At 40.5% G+C, this 14,810-nt stretch overlaps 1 protein-coding gene across 1 annotated transcript; it reads right to left on the minus strand.

Annotated features, from left to right (window-relative positions):
* Positions 1–5,263: 5,263 nt before the first annotated feature.
* On the minus strand, positions 5,264–5,952 carry LOC130881105 (60S ribosomal protein L15). Its single transcript, XM_057780349.1, has one exon. It carries the CDS (start codon positions 5,922–5,924, stop codon positions 5,310–5,312), a length of 615 nt encoding a protein of 204 aa, XP_057636332.1. The 5' UTR covers positions 5,925–5,952; the 3' UTR covers positions 5,264–5,309.
* Between the last annotated feature and the right edge of the window lie 8,858 nt (positions 5,953–14,810).

The raw sequence follows: 14,810 nt of genomic DNA on the forward strand, positions 1-14,810 counted from the left end.
AGCGCAATGCAGGTAGGAGGGCAGCTTGCTAACAGATGGCAAATGCATGGTTTAGAGAGAGATGTGTGCACATTGTAATGCAGATAGGATGCCAAGTATATCACTAGAAGAGAGGCGTGTGCATGGCCCAAGCTACCCTCTACATTCCCTAGGCTTGCCTGTCACAAAGTCCTAAGACCAAAGTTTTCATCATCATAGCAGTAAGCCAGTCCCAGTTAAACCTTTTTCTTTATAAAAGTTGACATGGCTGGGTGGTGGTGGCTCACGCCTTTAATCCCAGCACTTGGGAGGCAGAGGCAGGCAGAGCTCTGTGAGTTCGAGGTCAGCCTGGTCTACAGAGTGAGATCCAGGACAGTTGCCATGGTCATGGTGTCTCTTCACAGCAATAGAAACCCCAACTAAGACAGACCCCATAAGTTATCCCCTTCCACTTTAGTATGGCTACTGGTAATGTAGATGGAGCTGTGGGCTACGTTCCTGCCACCCAGCTCCCGGCTGCCTGGCTACCTTATGCCCCGAAATAATAACACACAAACTGTATTCAAATAAACACTGCCTGGCCCATTATATCTAGCCTCTTCTGGCTAACTCTCATATCTTGCTTTAGCCCATATCTAATAATTTGTGTAGCACCATGAGGTGGTGTCTTACCAGGAAGATTCTAGTGTATGTCCATCTTGGGCTGGAGCTTCATCACGTCTGCCTTGGAGAGGAGCAGCATGGCATCTGAGCTCACTTCCCTTCTTCCCAGCATTCTGTTCTGTCTACTCCACCCACTAAGGGATGGTCTATCAAATGGGTCAAGGCAGTTTCTTTATTAACCAAGGAAATCAACAGATTGACGTATGACCTTCCCACATCATGGTATTGTCCTGTTCAGGTCTTGTTTAGGCAGCCATATTGCAGTATCATGGATGATGCTTCCCTGTCATTTCTATAAGACACTATCTTATAAGCATATTTCCTGGTCCTCCAGCTCTCACAGTCTTTCCAGCCCCTCTTCCATGATGTCCCCAAGCCTTAGGTGCAGGAGCTGTGTTGTAGATGTATCCTTTAGGGCTGGGCACTCCATGTTTTCTTGTTCGCTATATTTTGACCAATTGTGGTTTTCTGTTACAATCTCTGTGTTGTGAGGAGAAGCTTCTTTGGTGAAGGTTGGGAGCTACAAGCCTATGGGTATGTGTAGCATAACACCTGTACTACAGGATGGTTCGTGAGTCAGGCAAGGGGCTGGAGATTGAAACACACACACACACACAGACACACACACACACAGACACACACACACACAGACATGGGTCATCCTTGAAACAAGAGTGCCTATTTTATTGTGTTCCAGGGCAGCTCATATAGGGCTCTCCTTGACTAATAGCCACACCCTAGCTCTTTTTGGAGATTTTTCAGCTCCAAGCCCTCCAGAAACCACTCCCTTGCCATCAGGAACTCATGAGGGTCTCATGCCCAGAGCAGCTGCAGGCACAGGAAAACAAGTTGTTTACTCCGGAAGGAGGTGGTTCATAGGAAATTGAGGGTCTGAGGGTCTGCAGTCCCCAACGGGTATGAGGATAAGTATTATGAATGCATTCCCTGCTTCATTTTTGCTTTTTGACACAGGGTTTCCTCTGTGTGTAGCCTAGCCTTAGGATTAAAGGCCTATATCACTGCTGTGGGAGCTTCAGCCAATAGCCTTTAAGATACCAGTCCACTTGGGTGTAGTCTCATATTATAAATGCAGCTGTAAAGCCTGTGCTCACTCTTGCTTCTGCTCTCACTTCAGCTGCTAGACTCTGTTCCTGTTCCCTGTTAGTGCAGAGCACTGTGATCTAGGACAGTGATCTGTGAGTCTGCCCTAAATAAATAACCCTTTATTATATGTAATTCTCAACTAGTGTGGGATTATTTTGTAACTTCTGCCTTCATCTGGCACCTGACCATGTGAACCAGTCCACACTTTTTGGGATCAGTCCGCCAGCCGCGTGGTGCATTGGGCACTGACTCTCCCACCCGTGGCTCTAGTTGTCTCTCAGATGCAGCAGGCTGATATTCAGTGTTCCCCAGCTCATGACCCACACGCTGCCTCTCTATGCATTCCAAACCAACTCACACACGGCTGCCTGTGATCCCCATAGTGTACAGTCTGCAACTCACAGTGATGAAAAACTTTGGGTTTTCTCATCTTTTTTTCCTGGGCCCCAACTCTCGGAATCGTTTGATCACCTTAATAACTGCTCTTAATTTGTTAAACAAAGCATATTTTTCAGTACCTAAGTAAGCTACACGTGCTGTTCACTACTGCTAGTGTCTCTCGGCCATGTGGCGGCAACCGTGACACCTGCTGTTTGATAACGATTATTACACCTACACCAATCTATTGTAATTACTTTATAGCAGATAAGATCTGGAAAACTACTAAAAATGACTGATAACACCAAGGAGTTCAATAATTATTTTGCTTATACTATGGAAGGTATTGTGAAAGACTTATGCTATTTTCCTTTATTTGATTCTAGGAATTAGCTTTGTTTTCAATATTATCTCATTAAAAAATGATTCAATACTATGGAGAGGGATACATCAATTTGACGAACTTATCTGAAACAATTTGTGCTGTTGAATCTAACTATCTAAAACTGTTGAAAAGTTTTATGTCCGAGGACGAAACATTATCTTTACTGGACAAGTTTCATAGCTTGGAACAGAACACTGAACAGGAGATTCATATTTTAAAAAAGGCAGTAGTAAAAAGTTTTGAAAAGATTGAGGAACATATTGAAATTGATGAGCAGGGACAGAAGGTACAAGGACAAGATTTAGCCTCATCAATACATGCCAGACCACAGGATAACTTACACAGAGTTTCAACTGCGTATCTAGTAATTTCCTCAGAAAGGTCATCTGGCACAAAGTACTGTAAAGTAGTCAAAGAATATGTATAGCAACCAATGCGCATGAGTGATCTAAAAGAAATAAAGCAAGCAATAGTTTCTTATGGGCCACATTGACCTTTTATCAGGGAAATGGTGAAAGCGTGGGCTTCAAGCACTAAGACTACCTCACATGATTGGCTTCAATTAATTGGTCCTAGAAAATGGGCCTCAGCTGCTTTGGAAGTGTTATTGGAGAGAAGAGGCAAAAATTTTAGAGCAACAGGGGAAAGCAAAAGGATTTTAGACTTCCCAAGATCAAATTCTTGGTAAGGGTCATTACTCTGATCCTCAGGAACAGGCTCGTTATGACAAATGCACCTTGTCCCTATGTAGCACAGCAGCTTTAAATGATTGTGACAGGATTCAGGAAGTAGGAAAGAGGACTGAATCACATATTAGGGTTAAACAGGGCCAGAGAGAACCCTTTACTGACTTCTTACCAAGATTAACTAAGGTTGTACAATTAGGAGTGACAGACCCTGAAGCTAGACGTGTAATAACTGAATCTTTGGCTTTTGAAAATGCCAACTTAGAATGTAAGAAGATCCTTGGGCTTTAAAGGTTAGATCAGCACCCATAGATGAATGGATCTTGCATACAATGAATGTTGAAACATTTGACTATAGTACTGAAGCTTGGGTAGGAGAAGTGATTTCCAATGGTATGAGGAGACACCAAAATGCAAAATGTTTTATTTGTGGAAGAATAAGACATCTAAGAAGGGACTGTAGACAGGGAATTCATAGGAATAATGTCTCCTCTAGGAATGGCAATAGGAGGACTCAGCCTTCTGGCATATGTAAGAGGTGTGGCAAAGGCTAACATTGGACTAATGAATGTAGGTCAACAAGAGACAGACAAGGCAACCCGATACTACCAGGAAACTCCTTGAGGGGTGTTGAAATGAGCTGCGAGCTGCATTCCTGCCACCCAGCTCCCTGCCACCTGGCTAGCTTATGCCCCCAAAATAACGACACACAAACTGTATTCATATAAACACTGCTTGGCACATTTCTATTAATGTGTGTAGCACCACAAGGTGCGCTTACCAGGAAGATTCTAGCCTACGTCCATCCTGGGTCGGAGCTTCATCACATCTGCCCTGGAGAGCAGAAGCATGGCGTTTTACCTCACTTCCTCTTCCTCCAAGCATTCTGTTCTGTTTACTCCACCCACCTATGTTCTAACCTATGAGGCCAAGCAGTTTCTTTATTAATTAACCAATGACCTTCCTGCTTCATTTCCCCTTTTTCTGTTTAAGCAAAAAGGAAAGGCTTTCACTTTAACATAGCAAAATTACATATAACAAAACAGTTATCAAGCAAGAATTACAATTACAATATTTACATTTATTTTATCTTTTACCATAACAAAGGAAAACTATAACTATAGCTAACCATTCTTCAACTCCATCAAAGACTCCAGAAGGATATAATATTACCTAAGTAAACAAGTAAGAAACTTCCAAAACTCTAGAAGTGACAGAGACATCTCACTGCCTGAACAGTCACCCAAAGTTCCTCTGTACTGTTGGAGCATCCATCTTTGGCCTTCAGGCCCATAATATCCAGAGACATTTCCATGAAGCAGGAAATTTCAAAGGCAATTCAGTCACTATCTGCTGTGTACTGCAGAATGTCTCGCAGACTCCTTCAGGAGTCAGGAACCCCAAAAGACCATCTCACCTTTAGGCAAGTTCAGCAGTCCTCTCTCTGTGGGTTCTCTGTGTCCAGTTCATGCATCAATCCAGGCAAGAGCAGTTTCTTGCCCAAATGGCTAACCAACTCCCTAGGGAGCCTCTTCAATGTCCATCTTCCTCTTGAAGTAGATTGGTGCTGCCAGGAACAGACATGTCTCATTGTCATGAAAAACCCTAAGTTATTAAAACATTAAATGTCATATTCCATAGTCTTTGAAAGATATGAAGAATGTCTATCTAAAATATATCTATGTACATCTAGAAAATCTAACTAACATGACTACAAGCTTGACTATTATTAATTATTATCCATTAACAACCTATATACATTACATTTTAACATGAACTACACAATCACAATACCTTAATCAATATCAGAAATACATATACATATAACAAGACTGACCTTAAATTTATATCAATAAAGTCAAATCCATACCAATGTAAATTATTCATATCTCTATCATATTCCCCTTTAAACATTTATAAGCAATATTTGGGAATATGGGCACAGTTTTTTCTCTCCAAACTGCTTCCTGCTGTATAGGGGCACTGTTGTTCAGGTCTTTCATGGTATAACCTGTGTGCTAGATTCATCTCAGTCAGCAGTCGAGTGAAGTAATTTTTTTTTTTGACAGTCCTCCATTGTTTATTGGGTATGAATTGTACAAACATTACGTGTATTAGCGGTAACGGTGGAGCTGCAGAGTGTTGCGCCTTCTCCAGGCTGCACGGCGAGAGCCACCAATAGTGTGGTGGAACTTGTGGCCCTTTCCAAGGCCACGGCTCTTGCGGCCTGCAGATGTCAGCCCACGCATCTCTCTGTGCTTATGGACTGGTTTGGTGATCCATTGGGTGTCAGGGTTTCTTCTGATAGCTTTATGGAATGGATCGATAAGGATAACCTCAAAAAATTTGTATGTGGAATCTTCACCAACCCAGTAAGAATTCAGGACTCTCAGAGCCCCACAGTGGCGTCCAGCTCTCTCCTCAGCAACAGACTGGAGGCTTCGGGCAAACTTTAGCTGGTTCACACCATGATGGACAGGCTTGCCGTAGGTCGCACCTTTGGGCACCGGGCGTTTGCGGCCACCACGGCGGACGCGAATCCTGTATATGACGTAACCTTGCTTGGCCTTGTAGCCCAGCCTCCGCGCTTTGTCGGGCCGGGTGGGGCGGGGAGCCCGGTGCAGCGCGGACAGCTGGCGGTACTGCCAGCAGCGGACCCTCAGCAGGAAGCGCATCACGTCCGACTGCTTCTTCCGCCACAGCTCCTGGATGTACTTGTACGCACCCATCTTGGCTCACCTGATGGCCGTCGCCAGAGGAAAGGCTGAAGTAATTTTTTGAAGGTGTTCACAGCAACCTTTCAGGAGAGTGTGGTCCATCATACCATATTGGGATAGAAGCAATCCACAGGGTCTCATCTTCTGTGAAAACAAAAGAAGAAACTCCTTTCCAAAGCATCATGTCCTTAGATCCAAATTTTAAAGTCAAGGTATTTTCAAAATATCTATGTTGGATTAGTTCAGCAGCATTTATAAACAAATATCTTTTAGAAGCTGTTGCTCTTTCCTCAGCATTCAAACAATTCAAAGAGAGCATAATAGCATACAGTATCAAAATTCTCTGTGTATTTTCCATCTTTATGCGGCTTTATTTTAACCTCTATTTCTTTTATTTTTACTTTTTTTTTTTGAGACAGGTTCTCTGTATATCTTTGACCTGGAATAACTCTGTAGACCAGGCTGTCCTTGAACTCTCAGAGATCCATCTGTCTCTGCCTCCCAGGCATTGGGATTAAAGGTGTGTGCTACCACACCTTGAAGTTACAGAGGTCAATTTACCTCTGTCTCCCAAGTGTTGGGATTAAAGGTGTTCACTACTACACCCAACTACTCTCTTTCTTTCTTTCTTTCTTTCTTTCTTTCTTTCTTTCTTTCTTTCTTTTTTACTTTAAGAACTTTAACTTTTAGCCTGCATATATTTTTAACACATTGTAAATCATTTAGAGCTTTTCTTTGTCTTTGAATCTCTCTTTACTGTATATCTCTCTTTTTTCTGACCACATGAGCCTTTAAATTACTGAGCAATATGGGTAGGATTAAAGCCATGGCTTTGCCAGCTAGATCCAGCCCATTCCTTAGCTTTCCAGCCTCATGGTGGAGGTACCAGCTGTACCCATTTTTATTGCCACAACTCTATGGCATTTCAAGGTCCTTGCCAGCAAACAAGCTACAACACTCAAATGCTCTCTCTGTAGCTGACCTCCTGCCTCAGAGTCAGAGTTTGCCCTGGCAGGACGACCCACAAAGCCGGCATTTTAAAACAACTCAGCTTTTTTCCTGTTACTGCTGAAAATAAGCAAGCATTCAGTCGGCTTTTACCAACACCATTTAAGTGTTTCGTGGCAGGACCTCTTAATGAGCTGCAGGGTTTTGCAGCTAAAGCTGAGTCAGGAAGCCTCTCTTAGATGAGAGCACTTGCTTGCCTCTAGCAAGCAGAGCAGACCTGAGAAATTGCTGCTACCAAGAAAACATGCTTTACTCTATTCTTTCCCAAGCTTTCTCAGGCTTTCTGTGAACTAAGTTATCCACGTCTGGGCGCCATTCTGTTGAAATGAGCTGCGGGCTGCATTCCTGTCACCCAGCTCCCGGCCACCTGGCTATCTTATACCCCAAAATAACGACACACAAACTGTATTCATATAAACACTGCTTGGCGCATTTCTATTAATGCGTGTAGCACCACAAGATGCGCTTACCAGGAAGATTCTAGCCTACATCCATCCTGGGTCGGAGCTTCATCACATCTGCCCTGGAGAGCAGAAGCATGGCGTCTTACCTCACTTCCTTTTCCTCCAAGCATTCTGTTCTGTTTACTCCACCCACCTATGTTCTAACCTATGAGGCCAAGCAGTTTCTTTATTAATTAACCAATGACCTTCCCACATCAGAGGGGTTCTCACAGGCCCCAATGTCAAACAAGGCCCAGTCATCCCCAGTCACTGTGGAGAACGTTTCTCACCAGGAAAATTAAACAATCCATTGCCTACTGTAAAAAACCATACTGTTCTGGATGATGGAATAGACCTGGAGGATGAGTCAAAACTCCAGTAGGAAATAGGAAATATATATTTTGGCAGACTTTTTGTTCTTCTTCTTGTTCTTGTTCTTGTTCTTCTTCTTGTTCTTCTTGTTCTTGTTCTTGTTCTTGTTCTTCTTGTTCTTGTTCTTCTTCTTGTTCTTCTTCTTGTTCTTCTTCTTGTTCTTCTTCTTGTTCTTGTTCTTCTTCTTCTTCTTCTTCTTCTTCTTCTTCTTCTTCTTCTTCTTCTTCTTCTTCTTCTTCTTCTTCTTCTGTTTTTTTTTTTTTGAGACAGGGTTTCTTTGTGGCTTTGGAGCCTGTCCTGAAACTAGTTCTTGTAGACCAGGCTGACCTCAAACTCACAGAGATCCACCTGCCTCTGCCTCCCGAGTGCTGGGATTAAAGGTGTGCGCCACCACCGTCCAGCTAGGCAGGCTTCTATAAATGCTCAAAGACCAGAGCTAAGAGTGTGTATAAATGGCATTGTAATTGTGGGTTTGATAGACATGGTTATGAACATGAGTATCATTACTCCAGAATCTTGGCATTCAGATTGGCCTCTTCAAGGGGCAGATATTCAAGTCCTAGGAATTGGAACCCTATCTCAAATAAAACAAAGCATGAGGTGGGTTGAATGCATAGGGCTAGAAGGACAGAAAGGAAGGCTGAAGCCATATGAAGCTAATATTGGAGTGAATTTATGGGTCCATGACATATTGCAGCAATGGAATACCCAGGTTAACATTCCTGTAGTCCCCAAAACTCATGTTTCTGGGAAGGATGTTATAAAATATTATAAACAAAGGTCATTAGCCATTCAAGCTGTACAAGAACACAAAGTAACTAACAAACCTTCAGAGGTACTAACAGCCTTGCCTTTAAAATGTTTAACTGAGAAATCCATATGGGTTAAACAATGGCCTTTAACAAAAGACAAACTGCAGGCTTTAGAACAGCTGATACAGGAGCAGCTAGATGGTCACCATATTGAAGAATCAACCAGTCCTTGGAATTCTCCTGTATTTGATGATAAAAAGAAATCTGGAAAATATAGAATGGTGACAGATCTAAGAGCTGTCTAAAAGGTTATCCAACCTATGGGCCCTCTACAATATGGAATTCCTCTGCCTTCTCTATTATCAAAAGGATGGCCTCTTATAGATATTGATATAAATGATTGTTTCTTCACTATACCTTTACAAGGAAAGGGACAAGAAAAATTTGCTTTCACAGTGCCTACTTACAATAATTCTCAGGATACTAGGAGATACCAGTTGACAATCCTCCCACAGGGAATGATCATTAGTCCCACCCTGTGCCAATACTCTGTAAATCAGCCATTGGAAATAATCCACAAACAAGTTCCTAAGTCTACAATTTACCATTATATGGATGACATTTTGTTATCTGAATTAAATGCAGATACTTTAGAAAGAATGTTTGAAGAAGTAAAAAAAAAGTTTTGCCTAAGTGGGGATTACAAATTGCTCCTGAAAAAAATACAAAGAGGAGATCCTGTCAATTACCTAGGCTACAAAATAGGTTTACAGAAAATTAGAACACAAAAGACACAAATTAGGAGAGACTGATTGCAGACCGTTAATGACTTTCAAAGATTATTGGGAGATATTTCCTGTCTACAACTGTCTGTTGGGATAATACCTGACCTAATAGTTCATTTAAACAAAACCTTAGATGGTGACAAAGATTTAAATAGTCCCAGAGAATTAATAGCTAAAGTGGGAAAAGAACTGATAGTCGTTGAAGAGAAATTATAGGAGGCACATGTAGATAGAGTGAATCCAAATCTTAACTGTATTCTAGTTATATTGCATTCCAGAATTTCCCCTACAGGAATTTTAATGCAGAGGAAAGATATTATCTTATAATGGATCTTTTTACCACATAAATCAAGTAAAATATTCAAAACTTATGTGGAAAAAATTTCTGAATTAACTATAAAAGGAAAATTGAGACTTTGTCAATTGGCAGGTATAGACCCAATAGAGATTATAGTTCCTTTTACTGCTGATGAAATTTAAAAAAATGGGAAGAGCCGGGCGGTGGTGGCGCACGCCTTTAATCCCAGCACTCGGGAGGCAGAGGCAGGCGGATCTCTGTGAGTTCGAGGCCAGCCTGGTCTACAGAGGGAGTTCCAGGACAGGCTCCAAAGCTACAGAGAAACCCTGTCTCGAAAAAAAAAAAATGGGAAGAAAATAAACATTGGCAAAGAGATTGTGCTAATTTTTTGAGAGAAATTAATAGCAATTATCACAAAAGTGATAGAATTAACCCTGTAAAGAGAACTACTTGGATTCTTCCCCGAATTGTATGTGATGCAACAATAACTGAAGCCTGTACATTTTTACAGATGCAAATAAATCAGGGAAGGCAGGTTACAAATCAGAAGAATTAAGTAAGGTGGAACAAAGCCCTTATAATTCTCTCCAAAAGGCAGAATTATATGCTATTCTCATGGTACTAAGAGACTTTAAAGAACCTCTCAATAAAGTTACTGATTCACAATATGCAGAGAGAGTTTTCTTGAATATTGAAACTGCTGAATTTATACCAGATGATACAGAATTGACTTCATTATTCATACAGGTACAAGATATCATCAGAAATAGGTTTTGTCCCATATACATATCATACATCCGATCCATACGGGTCTGCCAGGTTCTCTAGCACAAGGGAATGTAGTAATTGATTGATTATTGATTGGAAATGTGCTGAGGGCCTCAGAATTTCATAAGAAACATCATTTCAATAGCAAAGGTTTAAAGAAAGAGTTTTCTATTACATGGCAACAAGCTAAGGAGATTATAAAGAGATGTCCTACTTGCTCTTTCTATAACCAAACACCATTACCAGCAGGGAGTAACCCAAAGGGTATTCATAGGAATAAAATCTGGCAGATGGATGTGTTCCATATTACAGATTTTGGAAAATTAAAATATGTATACCACAACATTGACACTTATTCAGGTTTTCAATGGGGCAACTGCCTTGAGCTCAGAAAGGGGTGATTCAGTAATCACACATTTATTAGAAGTTATGGTCATCATGGGTATACCTGCATAAATAAAGACAGACAATGGTCCGGCATGTGTGTCTAAGAAAATGAAACAGTTTGTTTGCTTATTATAATAAAAAACATATTACAGGTATACTAAATAATCCTACAGGTCAGGCAGTTATAGAAAGATCAAATCAAACTATAAAGGATATGCTAAACAAACAGAAAGCGATGGAAAATACCCCCAGAAATAGACTGTATAATGATTTATTAACCTTGAATTTTCTTAATGCTAATGAGAAAGGAATGGCAGCAGCAGAAAGACATTGGATAATAAAAAAAATTCTAAATTAAATCAGCTAGTACATTTCAAAGTTGTGCTGACCTCCCAATGGAAACCAAGAGATGTGCTACATAGGGGAAGGGTTTATGCTCTTGTCTCCACAAGAGAAGGAAAGCTATGGATAACATCAAAATTGATAAAGACTCGGTTTGAAAAAGAGAAACCTCTTGAGAAATAGAAATGACAGCTCATCCACAGAGGTAACAATCATACAGGTGATAAGAAAACCTCATAAGGAAGCCGGGCGGTGGTGGCGCATGCCTTTAATCCCAGCACTCGGGAGGCAGAGGCAGGCGGATCTCTGTGAGTTCGAGGCCAGCCTGGTCTACAAGAGCTAGTTTCAGGACAGGAATCAAAAACTACGGAGAAACCCTGTCTCGAAAATTCCCCCCCACCCCGAAAAAAAAAGAAAAGAAAAGAAAAAGAAAACCTCATAAGGGTAGGGACAGGGTTCTGTTTTTGTCTTTGCAGGAAAATATTCATCTTCAAAGAGTAGAGAGACCTTGGACACATAGATACCTAAAGATGAAAACATAGCTTTCCAGGAAGAATCAACAAGCAAAGAGAAATCTGACTTATGATGCTTTATCATCTGCATGGTAAAATTTGATTATTTGGACATGAATACATCTCTACTTAAAAATAGGAGCTGGCTTTGGAGTTTGACAATGGCTATCCTTTAAATCCAAGCATGTTGTTAAAATAAAAATTCAGAATTTCTGTCTCATGTCAGGAGCCATTTGGTGTTGGGTCAGAAAGAAGGTAGATTTTAAGGAAATATTTTACTTTTCTCCATGCCCATTTTGTTTATATCGTATCATTCATTGAATATATGTCTATATGAATAATTCTTAAGTTTTCCACAGTAAACAGTATATTTTCCTGCAGTAATCTTTGAAGCTTCCAGGAAGATGGGGCCCCACAACAATGACTCCACCTGGTTGATATGATGTCATGATGCTGATAGCGCTACTATGAGACTGGTTTTTGGGTACCAGTTGTGGAAATGGTGCACCTTCTTACAATGTTCTGGCCAGAACTCCAAATAAGAACTTCAAAACAAATAAACAAACAAAAAGACCCTATCAACTACTCAAAGACAATTTGTAATGATACAAAACAGCAATCTTGAAACTTAACCATCATTTTACTTTTACAGGATCTCATAGAAAAAACATCACCCCTATGACAGGAGGAAGCCATTCTAGAAAGCAACATCCCCTCTCCCAACAAAGTTTGTCCTTACAGTTAGAGACACCATGACAGGCATGTAGAGGGCAGAGAACTTTCAGGGGTCATTTTTCTCTTCCCACCATGGGACCTGGGCATCAGCTTCAGCCTGGCAGGCTTCTGCAGCAAACACCTTTGCTTGTTAAACCGTCTTCTTGGCGCAGAATGTTGATGTTTAAAAATATTGTTTTGTTTTTGTTTCTGAGAATTCTCTGTTTAGTTCTATTACCCCTCCCTTTTAAATTGGGTTATTTGAAGATTTTTTTTTGTTCTTTATATACTCTAGATACCAATCCTGTCTGTGTATAGCTGGAGAGGATTTTCTCCATTCTGTAGGCTGTTTCTTAATTTGATTTATTTGCTTTGTTGTACAGATTTTGGTTTGTTGTTCCATTTATGGTCAAGACTAAGAATTTTTAAATTTCCTTCTCAATTTCTTCAGTGACCCATTCATCATTCAGTAGTGTCCTGCCTTGTCTTCATGGGTCTGTACAATTTCTATGGCTTTTCTTGCTATTTCTAACTCTTTTCTTTGGGGTCAGATATAAGGAATTGTTTTAATTTCCTATATTTGTCAAGACTTTTTTTTTTAAATCCTAATATGTCATCTATTTTAGAAAAGAGTCCCATGACTGTGGGAAAAGGTGTGTATTTTACATTGTTTGTATGGAATGTTCTGTGATGTCTGTTGTTTCTGCTTATTTCTTCCCTGGGATAATCAATCTACTGGTAGAGTGGGATACTGAAATCTCCTGATTTGACTTTGTTAGGAATAATCAGCAATTTTATATCTAGTAGATTTTTTAAATGAAATTTGGTACTCCTATGTTTGGTGCATATATGTAATATTTTTTGATAGATTATTGTAATGAGTCTTTTTCTCTCCCACCAGCCAGTTCTCAAATAGTGACATGGAGACTTTTTATTAATCATGAAAGGTCGGCCTAGGGCTGGAGAGATGGCTCAGTGGTTAAGAGCATTGCCTGCTATTCCAAAGGTCCTGAGTTCAATTCCTAGCAACCACATGGTGGCTCACAACCATCTGTAATAAGGTCTGGTGCCCTCTTCTGGCCTTCGGCAAACACACAGATAGACCACTGTATACACAATAAATAATAAATAAATATTAAAAAAAATGAAAGGTCAGCCTATATCTTAGGCTTGTTCCTAGCTAGCTCTTTTAACTTAAATTAACCTATTTATTTCAATCTATGTTCTGTTGTATGGCTTGTTACCTCATCTCTTCATACTGCCCATGTTACGTCCTGTGCATCTGCTGCCAACTCTGTCCTCCTTCTTCCCAGAGTCCTCTCTGTCCCTGGAAGTCCTGCTTAACTTCTTTCTACCTATTGGCTGTTCAGCTTTTTGTTGTTGTTTGAGACAGGGTTTCTCTGTGTAACTTTGGTGCCTGTCCTGGAACTAGCTCTTGTAGATCAGGCTGGCCTCGGACTCACAGAAATCTACCCGCCTCTGCCTCCTGAGTGTTGGGATTAAAGTCATGTGCCACCACCACCAGGCGACTGTTCAGATTTTTATTACACCAGTCACAGCAATACATTTTCACACAGTGCACAAATATCCCACAAGAGATTATTATTCTCTTAATCTGTATAAAGAAACCTTCTTGCAGGGTGTGGTAGAGCAGTCCTTAAATCATAGCACTCAGTGCCCATCAAAATCCCAGCAAAATACCTCAAAGACCTCAAAATAATGATGCTCAACTTCATATGAAAAAGCAAAAAAAAAAAAAAAAAACAGGATAATGAAAACAATCCTGTACAATAAAAGAACTTCTGGAGGCATCACAATCCCTGACTTCAAACTCTACTACAGAGCTACAGTATTGAAAACAGCCTAGTATTGGCATAAGAACAGACAGGAGGACCAATGGAACTGAATAGAAGACCCAGATATCAATCCACACATCTTCAGACAGCTGATCTTTGATAAAGAAGCAAAACAATATCAAACAGAAAAAAATAGTATATTTAACAAGTGGTGCTGGCATAACTGGATATCAACATGTAGAAGAATAAAAATAGACCCTTATCTATCACTATGCACAAAACTCGAGTCCAATGGATTGAAGACCTCAACATAAAGCCAGCCACACTGAACTTTATAGAAGAAAAAGTGGGATGTACACTTGAATGCATTGGCACAGGGAACCACTTCCTAAATAGAACCCCAGCAGCACAGATACTGAGAGAAACAACTAATAAATGGGACCTCCTGAAACTGAAAAGCTTCTGTAAAGCAAAGGACATGGTCAACAAGACAAAATGACAGCCTACAGAATGGGAAAAGATCTTCACTAACCCCACATCAGACAGAGGTCTGATCTCCAAAATATACAAAGAACTTAAGAAATTGAACACCAAAAGATCACATAATCCAATTAAAAAATGGAGTACAGACCTAAACAGAGAACTCTCAACAGAGGAATCTAAAATGACTGAAAGACACTTAAGGAAATGTTCAAAATCCTTAGCCATCAGAGAAATGCAA

Source organism: Chionomys nivalis, chromosome 1, assembly GCF_950005125.1.
Source record: "Chionomys nivalis chromosome 1, mChiNiv1.1, whole genome shotgun sequence".
NCBI lineage: Eukaryota > Metazoa > Chordata > Mammalia > Rodentia > Cricetidae > Chionomys > Chionomys nivalis.